This window comes from Pseudoliparis swirei, chromosome 8, assembly GCF_029220125.1.
Source record: "Pseudoliparis swirei isolate HS2019 ecotype Mariana Trench chromosome 8, NWPU_hadal_v1, whole genome shotgun sequence".
Lineage (NCBI taxonomy): Eukaryota > Metazoa > Chordata > Actinopteri > Perciformes > Liparidae > Pseudoliparis > Pseudoliparis swirei.
Genome location: NC_079395.1, coordinates 12,163,513 through 12,181,515, shown reverse-complemented (window position 1 = coordinate 12,181,515; position 18,003 = coordinate 12,163,513). Strand labels below are relative to the sequence as shown.

At 40.9% G+C, this 18,003-nt stretch overlaps 2 protein-coding genes across 8 annotated transcripts; both read left to right on the top strand.

Moving 5' to 3' along the window:
* Positions 1-1,512: 1,512 nt before the first annotated feature.
* Positions 1,513-6,054, top strand: LOC130198094 (cortexin-1). 7 transcript variants are annotated; one of them, XM_056421171.1, is made up of 4 exons: positions 1,513-1,726; positions 1,937-2,016; positions 2,451-2,602; positions 3,814-6,054. In XM_056421171.1, the coding sequence occupies exon 4, from the start codon at positions 4,594-4,596 to the stop codon at positions 4,777-4,779; it is 186 nt and encodes a 61-aa protein (XP_056277146.1). In that variant the 5' UTR covers positions 1,513-1,726; positions 1,937-2,016; positions 2,451-2,602; positions 3,814-4,593; the 3' UTR covers positions 4,780-6,054. The 7 variants fall into 7 exon arrangements, with proteins under 7 accessions (XP_056277146.1, XP_056277145.1, XP_056277143.1 ...); XM_056421170.1 differs by having other exon boundaries at positions 1,937-2,092; XM_056421168.1 differs by lacking the exon at positions 1,937-2,016.
* A 2,892-nt stretch (positions 6,055-8,946) lies between these two features.
* On the top strand, positions 8,947-16,860 carry LOC130198122 (ceramide synthase 2-like). Its single transcript, XM_056421210.1, has 11 exons — positions 8,947-9,001; positions 9,862-10,032; positions 10,886-11,003; positions 11,603-11,721; positions 13,166-13,223; positions 13,331-13,381; positions 14,962-15,054; positions 15,257-15,385; positions 15,626-15,735; positions 15,831-15,984; positions 16,151-16,860. Exons 2-11 carry the CDS (start codon positions 9,866-9,868, stop codon positions 16,373-16,375), a joined length of 1,224 nt encoding a protein of 407 aa, XP_056277185.1. The 5' UTR covers positions 8,947-9,001; positions 9,862-9,865; the 3' UTR covers positions 16,376-16,860.
* Positions 16,861-18,003: the final 1,143 nt, after the last annotated feature.

The window sequence follows — 18,003 nt, the reverse complement described above, 5'->3', positions numbered from 1 at the left end:
TATCGTTGTGGTTGTTTCAGGGTTGTGTTTTAAATTAAATTAGATTCGATTAGATATTTCTTTATTATTCCAGGGTTACAGCAGCAAACAGCATAAAGTGCACACTAGAGACATAGTAAAAATCAAAAACAAGTAATATAAATAAACAGTAATAAAATCAGGAAAGAATCCACAATAACAATATTATATGTATGGACAGAATAAATATAACTATGAGAAGAAACATACTTTTAGATTAATATAATGTCCCACGCAAATGAAACAACATTTATAGGAGTCACTGTGAAAAACTCAACAGTAGCTTGATACACGCAAACATACTTCACCACTTGTGAAATATATTGACGTAGTATGTCATGTGTGTATGTACAGTATTCAGCATTTATAATTTCTTGATATAATGTGTTAATTAGTGAGCTTTAAAATCTCAATGCTAAGCCAACTGATGACACAGTAGAATACATTTTCTCAATCTAACTAAATAAAATATTGAAATATTCCTGAATATATAAATATCATCTATTTAATCATAATTACGTGACGATTTTTATTTTTTAACTGACCAGGTTAATATATAACGTTTTCTTCAATGTGATCCTCTTCAAGACAGCGAGATAATACACGGAAGATTAATTAAACCTACGGGGAGATCCCATGCAGCCTCAGGGGGGGAGGAGGAGGATGTGTGCGTACTGCAATCTGTCCCAGTGTTTCTACGGTTTTAATAGGGTTAATTAATAACTTCTCACGTGTATCTGAGCCACAGGTGCAGTCAGGCTGCTCCACTTGTTTTGTTCCACATCACGATTGTATAATTTCTTGCAGTTCAGCAAAACTTCCAATGCATTCCAATGTTAGATTTAACTAAATCATATTATACAACTGGCAGTAATGAGGAAGAGGATTTTATTTAACCTACTTTTTTCCAGACCAATCATCAACTTAATATCTCTTTCTATATCGGACTTAATTGAGTTTGTGAGTAAAAAAGTCTTTATTCTGTTAACATTGGTCTTATAACTAATTTGTGTTTAATATAATTACCACAAACTACTCACAGTGCAGTAAACCTGGAGGGTGGGCTTTCACAGTAGTTTATTTCAGACATGCACGATTTTTACCCAAACAAACCAGAGCCAGCATCTTTATTTTTTAATACAGAAGTTTTGGCTCCAAATTGATCCAAAGACAACAATACCACTATATACAATCTCTAAATGCATGTGGTCAACGCATCATCTTTACTGAAAAAGCCCACAATTAAAAATTGGGCTCAGCCTTAAAATGTGTAAAACATACTTTACAATAAACCTCAACAGGAAAATCAAGTGTGAAGCTCGTCATAAGCAGGCAAAGTAAAACTATTCAAACTCAAACTGCATGACTAACAGGCCCCTCGGTGGCCATGCCCCACACACTCCTCTTACATAATGCAAAAGCCACACATGGCTTCCAGCGCTTTACTCATCCAAAGGAACGGATTATGTGTGCAGTCCATACCGGAGCGGGGACATCAGTGGGCGGATCCCTCAAACAGCTCCGACCTAAAGCTCAGGACAAAGCAGAGGAGGAGCTGCAGGACGAGGCAGAGACCTTCAGCTCGTTGTGCAGGAGGAGCGAGCCCTGAGCCGCAGTGCTGAACGGCTGCTGCTGCTGCTGCAGCATCATCATCATCACTCCGTGTTTCTCGACACATGTCCTCCTCACCTGTGACAACAGCCGGGAAGTAAGTTCTCCGATCTTATCCTCCTCCCTTTTGTCATTGTGTGAATTTTGTATGTAGACGGCGTGGAATTTAAAACTTCATGTCCATTCAATTGTGAATAATGTACATCATTAGTTGACCTTTCTATTTACTTATATCCCTTATTTAGACAGGGGTGATGCAGCAATAGTAATTGTTAAAAGTTACTCCATTGTGCTTTTAACTTCATAGATTGACGAGGCGCCAACATTTTGAACTCTACTCGTTGAGTCAAGGCCGAGTTAATTCTGTTCTTGGAGCAAATCCTCACGGTATAGAGGAGATCTCCCCACAGCATGATGTTCCTCTCATGTCCAGCTTTTTAAGGACATAATCAACGTAGTACACGTATGTTAAGCTTCAGATGGTTGCAATAGAAACTTTATAAAGAAGATGAATAAAAGCTTCTCTGTTAAACTCTTTTCACAGCAGTTAGACAAAAGTTACAAATGTGAAATCGTTTTGCTTTTCACCACAATAAGAAAAACACCAAACCACAGAAAGTCTTTGGGGTGATCACTACCAGCAGGGATTAAAAATAAGATGGAGGGAACCGCTTTGTGAAGTATGAAGTGAATCATATAACATTTATAGATACCAAACAATCAGAAATGTCGCATGACTGATGCTTCAGCTACAGATATTTGGCACATTCAGCGTTAGACAACATCCATCCATCCATTATAAACCCGTTATCGTTCTTTAGGGTCGCGGGGCGCTGGAGCCGATCCCAGCTGACATTGGGCTGATGCAGGGATCACCCTGGACAGGTCGCCGGTCCATCTCAGACAACATCATTCCACCCTTTCACTTTTGAGAAGTCCTTGACATTTTCAAAGCTGCCGTCATAATCCACAGGTATAAACGGGAGGTATGACAGGTATTACAGCCATGAGGGGCGCCGTGTGTTGCTGCGTGTGCTCTGTCCTCACTGTGACGGATCTGCTGCTTAGGAACCAAAGCAGGTCCCTCAATGAGGATCGATGAGCCATGAAATTGATGTTGCCCATTCTTTTATATTTTTAGAGCTGTATTTGTTTTTGTCCTCAAAGCAACCCGTTGTTCCTCCTCTGTGGTGTTTGAATAATATGACCTTGGATAACCTGCTTTTGAAAGCCCCTCTTTGATGGAGCCACATATCTGCAGAGTTTGCATGTGAATAAAAAACATTAGACAAGTTTGACTTCCTGACTTGTGAAGCAGGTGGGTTATGGGATACAACATGTAGGATGGGGTAGTTCATGTAACCCTCCCCAACTTTATATTCTGCCAATATAGAAAACAGTAAACTGTCAAGTTAAGTTGCAGTGAGCAGCACAAATGCTGTTGAGTGGTTTTCACTGACACTGGAATCGTGGTATGTGTGGTCCCGTTGTGTAAACTTCATGGCCGTCTTTCTTCATCATTTAGCTTCCCTCTGTACATGCAGCTACCTGAGCTGTCCAGCCTGATTTGATCATTGATCCTGAGGCAGGCAGTTTATTTCATTGTGTCTTCAAGTCCCCTATTAAAGCTGCTCTTGGCCCTTGAGTCCCATCATCCAGAGAGCAGGGGAGCTATCAACGAGTCTTTGCGAGGATCAGCGGGGTGGTAAGGAGGGAGACGGAGCCTCCTGGAATAGAATCGGCTGACTAGGGAAAAGTCTCTCCACTCCCCGGCCCATTTAAGAGCCTGCGGAGAGTGTTTCTGTGCAAGAGTGACGCAACTCTCTCAACTCTCTTTCCTTTATATTATTCTCCTCCGTCATCGGTGTCTGAAATATTTATCTTTTACTGTGTGTTTCTGCTTCGTCTCAGTTGTTGTTCTCACAAGAAAGATGAGCAGCCTGGAGTGGGTATAACAGCTTTAAAGTGAGACTGTGCTGACTGGTCATGCTGAGTTCGGACCCCCTGAACACATCTCAGTCGGGTCCCTGCAAAGTAACACTCGATAATCCTCGACGTGTTCTCAGGCTCCTGTTGAGCTCTGAACACCCTGAATCAATCCGACGTTTCCCTCCATTCAACAAACTCTGCCTGCTGGAAACACACTCACTCATGTTGTGTCTCATCTTTGCTTTCCCCCCTCAGGTGTCTTGAGGAGTGAATCCCCAAATGAACACGTTACTGGTGAATCAAGATATAAAAATAACAGCTCCTTCAATAAATCAACAACTCACTGCAACACGGCCAAAAGATTTGAGGGATTCACGAAAACCTTTAGTTAAAGCACCACAACGCGGATCATTCACAGCCTGCCAGCACTTTGATTGATCTGTGGAACATCTTCAGCCACTCGACTAAGATTTATACTTCACTTTGTAAATCGCCATTAATGCCCCAAAAACTTAATACATTGACAACTGAACTGAGGACTGTGCAGATGATCTGAAATTGAAGTAGTGACCTCAGCTTTTGTATTACTAGCTTCTCTTGAAAGCAAGTGCGTCTCTGTGGGAGAAGGAGAGAGGGACAGTTCAGCCTAAGTAAAGCTCAGCGAGCTGCTCTGAGAGCTGGAGGGCTTCTTCATTTGCACTTCTGATTTGCCTGTGATTTTTCTGCTGGAACCATTTATTTGTCCTGTGGCTTTGTGGGAAACAATCAATTCAATCTGTTGACACCTGCCAGATGTTACAATGTGATCCTCCTCTGGGTTTAGGAACCACACTCACTAACAAAGATGGACCAACAGGGTTATGACGTTCCTCTCATCTTCGTACTGTAAAATAAATTGTGCACAGTAAACGAATTCAACCGTCAAAACATCCCCTGACTTCCAAGATTAGTGACGCAAGCTACTGGGTTGTGGACTACGGTCTCTCCTCTCCTGCTCCACCAGGGTTCCCCCAGAGCCCAACCGGGCTGCAGCCCATGCCGGGGCACCCCGAGCAGGGCACGGCCCTGTGCTTCGTTGGCCTCCTCTTGCTGCTGCTGCTCTTTTTCATCGTTCGCTGCGTCCGTATCTTATTGGACCCCTACAGCAGCATACCAGCCTCATCGTGGACGGATCATAACGAGGGGCTGGACAGAGGACAATTTGATTATGCACTGGTGTGAAGATGAGGGGGGATCGGGGGGGAACGGGGTGCATTTGGAGACATGTAAGGTTACTTTGAGGGACTTTTGATGGATGATGTGTGTTCTGTGACCTGCTCTACTTCTAAAGTTTCAGTTGGTTATGGTTGAGGTATTTTATCACAGCATTAAAACCATGAAACAGTATCTGTATAAGGATTCAGTTCAGACAGAAAGGGAGCAGAAAACAGACGTCCTGCATCCATTTGAACTCCCAGTAATATGGGAGACTCTCGCTGCAGCTCCTGGAGAGACACATTGCAGGAAGACACCGATGGTATCACAGCATTACATCATGAGTCATGACTCCTGTTTGTTCTGTCATTTTGTAATTCTATAATGTTTTTACAAATACCAGGGTGGAATTTAGAAATAGAGAGCAGAGCTGCTGCATGAGAGGTCCTGATCGAATGAAAGTTAAATCAGATGAGTTTAGGGGAGACATGGAAGAACTAAGATGCAGCGTTTCATCAGAATGAAGATGTTAGTTTACCTGGAGCAGGAAACCTTTTTTATGTGAACCATGCTGAGTATTGTGAGGCATTAGTACAACCCTAACATGATCCTCAGGTAGAGTGATTTATAATTCATTTAAGCCTCTATAATTAGAGCAAATTGCCTCGTGAAATTGAGCTTTACCTTCTATTTGTATCCCTCTATTTTCTTTAGAATTCACTGTGTCCTGAATTTCAATCTTATCCCATTATACAAGCTGATGTTTATAACACATAACAGTTAATACCAATTATTCTATTTGTGATTTTGCTATTTCATGTTGCCAACCCTTTAAGAGGCTTATGAGGCTCAGGTCAGGGAGTCACGATGCTGACTCAATATGTGTCATATATAGTTATGATTATGATAAGCACCTATTTCCTTCCTCTAATCCTTTTTGCCTTTGAGCCCAGTCCAGTGCACCAGCCAAATCTGTTCAACAGTGCCTGTAGGAATATGAGAAAAGCAAAAAACAATGTCATATACTTACTCCCCCTTTGCCACTTGTTTTAAAATGTTGTTTCTGCCCTTATTTTTCTGTAAAGTTCTTTCTTTATAAATAAACTTAAGTATTATTAATTTTCTGATTTGTGAAAAAGTTATTTTGTTTCATTCAAGAAAGACTGTTTGTCAATACCAATTATATTGTGTACGGTCTTATTTCCTGGATGGAGACTTTTTATGGTAAAAAATTACATATTTTCCAAATGTTTCTTAAAATTCGCATGACGTTTTAAATGCAATAAAAGCTGTTGTCTTGTCTTTTTATAAAGTGTCATTACTTTGCAGTACACACACACAAAACACACACACATGGCATATAACTCACACACTTTTACTTGAGCAAACACTGCTCACTGCTGCCCTACAGTCAATATAAGCAAGATTTAGAGCACATGAAATCAACAGAATAATTCATTGGAGGCTCGTAAAGAGACGCAGTCAGTTAGATTATGAGCATCGGCCCTCACAGTCAGACCAGGCTAAATAGATCCCTACGCTGAGTGACATGGACCCTCATCACAGTACTCTGCTTGTTGGATGAGTGGAACATACATAAGAGCAAATCAGTTATCACAAAAAAACCAGCAAAAGCTGTCAAATATAATATTTAAAGTGAGTTAGGTTAAATTGATATGGGACTCAGTTCTATTACTTCCTAATCATAAAAAAACCCTCATAGTTTCAGTCGAGTTTTTAAAATGCATTCCCTGACTGCTCTCCAGTTGGGGTTTCTATCCCTTGTGGTACTCCTTCCGGCCTTTGCTTTGGTTTGTGTGCACTCTCACTCTTCTGATATTCTGTGTACTTCTGGAACTACAACTGTGAGTCCACTGACAACTGGAAATGGAAATGATAGATACATGCATATTGCATACATCAATACAATAAAGTCCATTTCCACAGTACATTCACATCCCCGTTGGTGACGTGTCCTCTAGAGCCATCATCAGGTCAAAAGATACATGTTTGGAATACTTTGGTTTATAATGACATACTTGGAAATTGAATGACATTACATCATCCTTATGAGCACCGGCATGCTAAACTAATGGTAATATGCATGTTACCATCATCATTGTGAGCATGGAAGAATCCAAATGTTCACAGTTAGTAAGGGCAAGGTATGTGGCACAAACAGTGCACAGCGGACCGGACTAAAACAGCTTTCAGTTTACAATTCATCGGGCGCCAATAGATGGCTGGATGCAGTGTGACACCCCCACCTCATTACTCCAGCAATTAACAGGACAGATTTTGCTTCAGTGCGTCCTGACAATTTAACGCCTAGATCAAACAACAATAAGCATTCAGTTTCCATCAGCCTCTCACATTTGCCTATGCACACGGATACAATATACACATAATGCTGGAAGAACAGGTCCTCAGGCCTGATGCATGGCAGACCCTGTTCTGTGATAACACACTGTACATGTGACACGTCCAACCAACAAGGTGTACATTAATATTACTATGGGTAGTATTATCATTTAGTTCTTTATTATTAATTAAAAACAAAAAATATATATGTGACATTTGTCTAATTTGAAAAGATTAAATTTTAAATATAAAGTATGTTACTGTGATGGCTGCTGTTATAAGAGCTGATGTTTTGATTACCTCTCACTCCCACTATAATGTACGTGCAGACGTTAGACACATGGACAAGGCACACTACATGAAAATATCTATATTCCTGAATCTAAACATAAACATCAACAGAAGGCACAGCCCACATCCACACACATGCAGATCCATTTCTTGTTCATGGTTGTTGTTTTTATTCGTGGTAAAATGTACTGAATTCTCTTTCCCTTTGCTTCCGTCTCTCCCAGTAAGTTCATCGCAGACTTTACGAAACATGACTAATAATACTCCTACGTTACACATAACACAGCAGTGGTTTCCTGACTGATGATATGATACCATCTGCATACCAGTAGTTATGTTATCTCTGGTGTCTGCGTGGGTTTAGAAGTGTGTGACTGTGTTTGTGTGTTTAGGGTGTGCCATCAGAGTGTGCGTTAAAGCCCTCTCATTTATTCAGAGTAAAGTGTGTGTGCTTAACAATGCACAGACTTGGCGAGATCTGTTTGCCTCCAAACTAGGAAGTCCTGGTAGTGTCCTGTATTGTTGCTCTGGGTGGTAACCCGGGAGATGACAGTTGGCATAACTATGGAGTGTAAGGAAACGTAATTAGATATACTTGATATTTCTAGTAAAAGACGCGACGAGCACTAATGTTTATTATTGAGTACAACTTCTGGTAGAATAAATAAATGTAATGAGATATACCGCATGTCAATTTAGCTGAAAAGCAGCAGGAAAAAGTATCAATTATAAGTTCATGCTAAACACTTAAAGGTAGCGGAAAAGGAGGCCATGAATCAGTCAGTTAACAATATATATTAATACACAGCAATATATTGAGTTTACCAACCTGAGTTAGCAACTTCCTCGTACAAGACCAAGTGCAGCAGACACAACAACACTAATTTAGTGAGTTTAATTGAACCAATGTGCGTTTTATTTTATCCTGAATTAAACTTTGAATTTGTAAACGAAATGATGTGTTACTTCTTCTCTTCCTGGACATTAATGGCATTGGTCGGCTGTAGCTCAGTGGGGTCAGGGGGTCATCCTGCAACCCCAAGGTCGTAGTTCGATCCCCGCTCTGCCTATTAGTGCAAGTCGAAGTGTCTATGAGCAAGGCACTGAACCCCCAGTTGCTCCCCGGGCGCATCACTGCAGCCCACTGCTCCTTAATAACTAAGGATGGGTTAAATGCAGAGAATACATTTCGTTGCCTGTGTACCTGTACTCTGTGCAATGACAATAGATTGAATCCAATCCATTGTTTTTCACTTAATGTAGCTGGTAAATATTGTATGGACACGCCTCGTCTTCATTTAGGTACCTAATACAATTTTGAAGGCATGTGCACTTGTTTATTTGTTTAAAACAGACATATTTTCATCGTTCAGGGTTAAACCATTACAAACTGCAACCAGTAGCTTTTATTTTGAAGGAGGAGTGTATTCTCTTCGTCGTGTCTAACTCGCCGTCTCTGTGGTGAAGTCGTTCGGGATCATCGGGACGGAGGCGCATCCGCAGCCTTATACGGCTGCAACACATTCACAGTTTAAAGTGGATTTTATTTTTCTCTTCCCTCAGGATCCGTTCATCATTTCCACAGAGCTGCGGCCAGGTGAGTCTCTGCTGTGCAGCCCGTTGCTCCAACAGTTCAACAACAACTTGTTTCACCTTGAAATGAAAAGACTTCTGCACTTCTAGCTTGTTTTCAACAAAGACAAGATGTATGCCGTCTACTTATATCTCTACTGTAGAATTTATGCTGGTTGCACTGTAGAAATAGCCATATTTATCCTGCCTGTGTCTATATGTCACTGTATATATTATTCAGTTTACTATTTTATTTACTGTCTATTGTTATATTTGATCTTACGATGTCTTGTGTGCACTTTACCCCTTTGCTATTGTAATCCTGTAAATGTCCCCACTGCGGGACGAATAAAGGATTATTTGTTCTTATCTTATCTCATCTTATCATATCTTATCATATCTTATCTACTCTATGCATGGTTGCTTTGATGCATTATTGACAAACTGAGTAACATTCCAAAATAATCTTGAACTGTATGTATTGTTTATAACTTTTCTGTGATTTCGTAACAATGAATCATGATGTCATTTGTGTAGCTCGGTATATCTACAGGTATCAGATGTGGCAATTATTACAATATGTTGCGCATAAGCTGTCAAGATGTTTCTGGTATGCCAACATAGTATTCTTTGTTTTCTCTCTCTAGCTTACCACCATACCCAATGTGTGTATATACAAATATAAATACATACATACACATTCATATATATATATATATATATAAAGATAATACACACACACACACACACACACACTTGCCCAATTAAACACTGGTGGTCACACAGGTCTGTCTCCCTTCATCACCCAGACTGGGTTTACTTGGATGAACTAGAAACATCTGATTTTAAACATAATCCAAAACACTTCTTTCTGTCCATCTGCAGCAGAATGGACCTGCTGCCTGACCTATGGAGGCAGGACTACTGGCTTCCTCCAGGTGTGACCTGGAGGGACGTGGAACAGCTGGCAGACTCCGAGCGACCGCGACCCCACGACCTCCTCCTAGCGCTGCCCCTCGCTCTGGGCTTTGTCGCCCTGCGCTACGTGTTTGAGAGGTAACACACTCGTTCTTTAAAGATCTGGATGATGTTTTGGGAATATTGTAGATTTAAATACTTATCGTTCCCGATCTGAAATAACACCCACAGTCCTCTTTTAAGAAACACAATTATCAGAATTTTTAAACGTTATCTTCCTTTACAAAGCAGATATTGTTATCATCTGAGAAAAAGAGGCCTTAGGGGAATAGAAATAGAAATGTTATCACCTAAATTAATGTTATGCATGAATTTCTTTTACCACATTTAATGCTTTTTAGATTTAACTTTATTTTCTAAAATCAAATGATTTATCAACTTGAAGAGTAATTAGGTAGTTGCAGTCTAAAAGTGTAGTGGGCTTGTTCGGAGTGCATAACACGAGGCATGTTACACACACAGATAATCTTCAGGGGTTTTGATTGGTTGATTACATCCCCAAAGTGTTCACTGTTGTCACAGAGTGGAATCAATGGCTTTTTAAAGCCAATTAAAATGTAATTGTTATTCCCTCACAATGCTACTTCATTCTGTTGTATTTTGATATCATATATTAACTCAACGAGGTATATATTATATGTGTTGTTTTTCACATTATGCTTGGTTGTATTCATATTTCATACATACTAATATACTATACATTTAAACTGTATATCATTTACACTATACAACACATGTTACTGTAAAGTGTACAGTGTAACATGGACATATTTTATATCTCGGTTTATTTTGTTTTGTTAGTGTGTGTGTGTGTGTGTGGGGGGTATGTGTAGGGAGTATGGCGAGACAATTGCAAGCTGGAGTCTGACTCTCCCGCAGGCGATGTCACCGGTACATAATCACTTGTGTACGTTGTCTTGTGTCGCTCCAGATTTTTTGCCCCTCCCATGGGCACATGTTTGGGGGTGAAGAATAGATTACAAGTGACTGCTGCCCCCTCCCCCAAGCTGGAGTCGTTCTACACTCAGAGGAGCAGACAACCGACACAGGTTGGTCTGAAAAGGCCTCAATATTCACCATGCATTCAATTTAAAGCATTTTTTGACATAATCGATGTGTCTTTGAATCTCTAACAATGCTCGTTATAAGTATTTACTTCCTGGTGTTAGTTTGTTGCTGGTGTATTGTTTGCTCTGTGTGAAAATGGCAAAGGAACACTAGTGTTGTGATGGTAACATATCCGTATTCCTGTTAAACCTGTCCTGGGGGGAAACACAACATTTACAGATATCATATCCCACATCCATTCATTGTCCTCGTTCAGTTCATGAATAAACTGGCTTTCAGAATATTTCTCATATTTAATTCTCATTATATACAAAATACTAACACTAATATAAAAAGGCTTTACTGCATCACACAGCCACATTTAATTAATCCCAGCAGGCCTGTTTGTTTAAAACCTGCAGATGATCATTAATCTGCTTCACTTTGCAACACGTTAACAACAGTGTTCAGCAGTGGAGAAGTCGATCTGATGCACTGGCCTCTGTGTTTCCCTTCTGTTCTTTCGGATTACATTTAGTATCTTTCTAGTTTGTTTTCTGCTGCACATTTAATTAATTTCTTCTTTCCATTGTTGTTTTAGAGTGACATTGTTAGTCTGATGTCACTGTGTGGCAAAACCCAGAGGCAGACTGAGACCTGGTTCAGACTTCGCAGGAACCAAGACCGGCCTTCTCAAACCAAGAAGTTTGGTGAAGCTGCGTAAGAGTCTCTCTCTCTCTCTCTCTCTCTCTCTCTCTCTCTCTCTCTCTCGACAACCCCTTTTCATTGTTCAGTTTACAGATGACTACCCTCATACTTCCACCACCCTGAGACAGTTGTGGGGAAAACCTTGAGAACTAGACATGCAAGATTTACCACTGCAAGAAGAGACCAAGCTATGTGTAGAAATGTGTAGACGTTGTTGTAGCGACTATCAACAAAGATGGCTGACACGCCACGGCAACAAAGATCCACGGCGATTATTTGTGTTTATTGCAAACAAACAAAACAGGTTTACCCGACATGATGCTCTCAGAGCCGGACAGATTGTAGTGACCACCAGAAAGACACGGCTCCTCTTCTCAGTTATGAACCTACAACTGACCACCAAGGTGACTGTAATCACCAGCGTTGACCGAGTGACCAAAACACATCGCTTGCTCCTCCTTTGGATTTGTTCACTTTGTACTTTGTACCTCTGAGTGTCCTGGGAGTGGACGTGGACATGGTGGAGGAGTACAAGTACCTGGGCGTCTCCATCGACAGCCGACTGAACTGGAAGGCCAACATCAACGCTGTGTACAAGAAGGGGATGAGTCGACTCTTTTTCCTGAGAAAGCTTCGATCCTTCAACGTGTGCAGCAAGATGCTGGAGTTATTCTACCAGTCGGTTGTGGCCAGTGTGCTGCACTTTGCCATTGTCTGCTGGGGGAGCAGCATCGGAGCCGGTGACACCAGCCGTCTCAACAAACTGGTTAGGAAGGCTGGCTCCATCATCGGCTGCCAGCTGGAGCACCTGGAACAGGTGGTGGAGAGGAGGACGTTGAAGAAACTGTTGTCCATATTGGACAACCCGGACCACCCTCTCCACCACCTCCTACAGGGACAGAGGAGGACTTTCTCCAGACGTCTCCTCACGCTCCGCTGCCACAAGGACAGATACAGGAGAACATTCCTGCCGACGGCTATGAGGCTCTACAACAGATCACCTCTTGCCAGATCATAGTGCAATAACTGAATACTTACACTATGTTGATCTGCACTTCACACATCTCATTTGTTTGCACTACACACATACACACACATTTCATTTGCACTGCACACATACACACACTTTACATTTTGCACACTGTCTATATTTAATATTTTTGTATTTGATTTGATTTGTCATTGGTGTTGTGTGTTGTGTATGCATGTGTGTTGTATATGTACATGTACATATATATTTTGTTTTGTATTTTACTTTGTATACTTCTATATCTTTCATCCCTGTTTTTTATATTTTGTGTTTTGTTTTTTATTCTTGTGTGTTTGGTTTATTGGTGCTGCTACTGTTACGACAAATTTCCCCTTGGGGATTAATAAAGTATATATCTATCTCTATCTAAATATTAAAGTGCCTTTTTTTTTGCAAATGTATGATCTGCAGTGTTTTATTTTGCAGCTGGAGATTCTTCTTCTACCTCACAGCCTTCATGGCTGGACTGGCGTGTTTGATTGATGTGAGTATGAGTTTAACAAACGTTGTATTACAATAACGTGCTATTATATAATATATTCTAGTATACCATACATGCTTTTTAAGAATTACTTTATGTTTTCTCCTCAGAGGCCATGGTTCTGGGACCGAAGGGAATGCTGGAGACAATATCCAGTTCAGGTGAAGACCGACATTAACATCGTCTCAATGCTCTGGATAACTAGCGTGTCCTATTTCATGATTAAAATGTTGTCAATGCTGTCTGCCGATATAAAACCAGTGAGGGGAAAGGCCTTGTTGCATAGAAATCTGTTAGCTGTGATCGGCTTTCAAGGGTTTGAATGAAACCCGAGTTTGAAGAAAGCAGATTAAATATGTTGTTGAAGAGCAAAACACAAGATGGTGAACTAATCTCACTCCTTGTGCATACTCTTGAGAACAGAGCGTTTTCTGTTTCACTGTTATTAAAGTTCAATTTACTCCTATGAGTAAATATATCAGAACAAGTCAAGAATTTAAGAATGCCATTGATACAAAAGAAACTAGAATGGGCACTCGGTAGAGTGCATACCTTCGCATATCACAAGATTGGGCATTGAATTATGAACATTTTGGCATTAGTTGCATGCCAATTGGATAGAAATGGACCGTGCTATGGTAAAAAGAAGATTTTGACCTTTTCATGACCTTGACCTTGACCTGATCGATCCCAAAGTCTAATCAAATGGTCCCTGGATAATAACCAATCATCCCACCAAATTTCATGCGATTCAAGAAGATGTTGACCTTTTTCATGACCTTGACCTTGACCTTTGACCCGATTGATCCCAAAATCTAATCAAATGGTCCCCGGATAATAACCAATCATCCCACCAAATTCCATGTGATTCAAGAAGATTTGACCTGTTCATGACCTTTGACCTTGACCTTTGACCCGATCGATCCCACAATCTAATCAACTGGTCCCCGGATAATAAACAATCATCCCACCAAATTTCATGCGATTCGGTTCAATCCTTTTTGAGTTCTGCGAAAGATTTTGACCTGTTCATGACCTTTGACCTTGACCTTTGACCCGATCGATCCCAAAATCTAATCAACTGGTCCCCGGATAATAAACAATCATCCCACCAAATTGCATGCGATTCGGTTCAATACTTTTTGAGTTTTGCGAATAACACGCATACAAATAAATAAATAAATACACGGCGATCAAAACATAACCTTCCGCATTTTCAATGCGAAGGTAATAACAAGCATGTTTATGTTTTATTATAATGAGTTCCTTACTGCCATTTTACTCTGCTGCACAGACAACTAGGAACTACAATTTAGGAGGCCGTGTCCATCAAGCCTCTGGGGCTGCTGGGAAGCCATTGTGCACAAATCACACTGGCACTAATCCTTTTCGAGTTAATCTTCTTTAATATGTGTGCGATGTACAATCAGGGAATCATGAAAGTGTTCAGAGCCCGCTCGACGTTCATCGTAGGATTCACTGCAGAATACCAGTTTTGTCTATAAACATCACAAATAAGTGGAAATGCAGTTACATGTATGTATATTCTTCGATACAAACCTCCTCACAAAGCACACGGCTTTAAAGCTTGAAGAAACACATCTGAAATGAAAGGATGTAAACTGTCATTTCTAATCTATATGTTGAGTTCTGTTTCTCTGTTGGCTGCTATGGCTCCATGTTTGTGCCATCAGAAAGAGGCTTTTCTCTCTCTTGACTATTGAATGATGTCTGTACGCAGCCGATGGAGAGAGCTCATTACTGGTACTACATGCTTGAGTTGGGGTTTTACGGCTCCCTGCTCCTCCGGATCTCTGTGGACGTCAAGAGGAAGGTGAGGAGCTCGACCAGCAACGAGAGTTTCTAACCTACGTGGCCTCGCAACACATTTCCTTTAGAGGACGTATAAGGAGAGGGAATTATCCCGATGTTTACTTCAGCCTGGTCGTATTTCATAGTTGATGGCTTGCACTTCTGCTTTCATGAGAACACGTGGTTAATTAGTGATTTTATAATCTACATGTTTGCTTTGCCAGGATTTTAAAGAACAGGTGATCCACCATTTGGCCACCATCTTCCTGCTCAGTTTCTCCTACTGCACCAACTTAATTCGCATCGGCACCTTGGTCATGCTGCTCCATGACTCCTCTGACATCCTGCTCGAGGTAACACGTCCTCTCCAATGCTGCTGTCATGTTGCTTTCATGTAACCTTGGTGGGTCTGAAGCGTTCGATTCAATCCGTAAGCACAGATGCTCATGTTGATCTTGTTGAAGACATATTTCTAATCCCCAGTCTTGGCTCATTAACTCCCTCTCTCTCTGCCTGCTGCTTAACTCGTGTTTATTTCAGTGGGGTAATTTTGCCTTACATTTAGCTTCAATTATGTTTTTTTATTTTTGCAGTCTGCCAAGATGTTCAACTACGGCACCGGCTGGAGGAAAACCTGTGACACGCTGTTTGTTGTGTTTGCTGTTGCCTTCCTTGTGACTCGACTGGTGATCTTTCCCAGCCAGTAAGATTTACTCTGGAGCTGGTTTTATATGTTTCCCACTGAAATGCTTAACTACTTAATGCAGCATGGGTGACACATTATTTGAATACCGACAGAATCATCCATACCACCCTGGTGCTGTCCATGGAGACGTTTGAACCTTTTGTCGGCTACTACTTTTTCAACGTCCTGCTGATGGTGCTGCAGGCGCTTCACATCTTCTGGGCTGGTTTAATCATACGCATGGTTTATAAGTTCCTGAAAGGCAAGGTGAGAATCAGAGAGGAAATCAATCGTAGGGCATCTCTGACTTGTATTTTACATTTTTTGCACTGTAGCTTTCAATAGGAGTCAATTCCTATGCTAACATTAAAGATAACAGGAGTTCCTCAGCTTCCTCAGGCTTATTAAACCCCATCTCTGCTTCTGTCTCCAGCTGGAAAAAGATGAGCGCAGTGATGAAGAGAGCGAGGTTGAGGAGGAAGAGGACGAGGACAATAAAGGAGGAAAGGAAAATGCGGATCAAGGAGGAGATTATTGTTGGGAGAGAAGAAAAGACAAACTGAACTCCAAACTGTCTATGCTGACCAATAATTTTGTCCTAAACAATCTGACCAGCCACAGGGCATCTGTCGCCGACAAGATGCACAAAGCTCAGTAAAGTCCTGAGGATTGTTACCCACAAGTCCTGGACTTAAACCCTCAAGTCCTGGCTTTGAGGTGCAGGACCCATTAGGCCACCTGGGCACACTTTTCTATAAACACGGATGGCAGTTTGGGTGTGTGAAGTACAATCCTGGGAGTCGTGTCAGTGCACAGTGCCTGCATGATGTTTGTCTTTGTTGTAGCCGACGTTGCAGACTGTCTGCAAATTGTAACTAAGAAATTCAACAGTAGCAAAACAAAAGATGTCAACTTAGAAAGCTGATGTAAGACCCAGTACAGACAGAAGAAGACATTTAAATGAGGAAATAAAGTCATGATTTTAATCTTTATATGTATGTCTCTTGTGAGGACTTTAGTCACTGAAATAGTTTTCAAATGTGATAGAGTAGGATGATATTGTTTCAGGTACCACTCTAGTAAATCATACGTAGACAGTCTGTTATTGGACAGGTTACAGCTAACATAAATGCAAACTTCATATGTTATTCATTGTTTTAGAATAATAATTATTGAAGCTCTCTCTACCTATTTTTCCTGACTGTTAACCTATCTATACTGTCAACCTGCTTTTTGGCATTGCATATATTGTAATATATTTTTGGATTTGCACCTTATAGTTACTGTCATTTTTTGTGAAGCATTCTTTGTATTCACACTCTTTCCTTCTTTCTACTGCAACTGCTGCACACCAATTCTCCTCGGGATAAATAACGTCCCATCTTCTCTTATCACGGATTCATATCTTCTTCTGTACCACAGCGCCCTCTAGTGGCGAACAGCAGGTCGACACATAGGATGGCTGTGAATGTTATACTAACTAATAGTATCAAAAAGAATGTAATTAACAGAGGTTACATAAGGAGAATTAACATGTGCGTTATGTTTAATATCTTGTGTGAGGGGGGCCCCACTTTCCAAATCAAACACGTGACGTGATTATTGTTTTTGACCCTCCTGATATGTTTTTCTTTTAAATTGTCCCGACGGTCAGAGAGCGAAGCGATTCTGAGCGTTTCCTTGGCTTTGTATCCTAAGTTATTATTACTAGTTGTATTATAGCTGTGCAACTGATGAAAGATGTACTCTTGGTTCGCGTTGGGTGTTTAGTTCAGTTTAACTAGTGGGTCAGAGTTTATAAGCTTATAAACTCTGACCCACGCGGACGCCTGAGATTACCATTCGCCACTTGCTCGGCCCTCCGGTTCATTTTAATGTCCTAAAGTTAACGAGTCAACAAGTGTGATCTACCTGACAGTTATATAGATATATCGTTTAACACTGACCATCGTATATTAACTTAGCTGGACGCAGTGCTCAAGTTAACCATGAGTCGGGAGGTTGTTTTGTTCGGCCGTGTGATACGATATACAAGATGGCCGTTTAAAGTTAGGTCACATGTAACTAACCCTCCGCCCGCATGCTGGCGTCTTTTTTTACTGTCTTCTAGTGTCTGTCATGCTTTTATCTACTTTATTTGAAGTTATGTTTGAATATTTTGCCGATGATTGGCCACCTAGCTGATCCAAGATACCACAAGGGGGCGCTCTTGCACCGGTAATATACGTGATGACGTGACTTCTGACGGCTCTCCAGCAGTGCAAATATAGAACATATTTATAGTCT

Coding starts and splice junctions, on each gene's coding strand:
- LOC130198122 (XM_056421210.1), top strand. CDS start 9,866: ATGGACCTGCTGCCTGACCTATGGAGGCAGGACTACTGGCTTCCTCCA. Junction 15,055..15,256: donor CTGTGGACGTCAAGAGGAAG/GTGAGGAGCTCG, acceptor TTGCTTTGCCAG/GATTTTAAAGAACAGGTGAT. Junction 15,985..16,150: donor ATAAGTTCCTGAAAGGCAAG/GTGAGAATCAGA, acceptor TTCTGTCTCCAG/CTGGAAAAAGATGAGCGCAG.
- LOC130198094 (XM_056421175.1), top strand. CDS start 4,594: ATGCCGGGGCACCCCGAGCAGGGCACGGCCCTGTGCTTCGTTGGCCTC.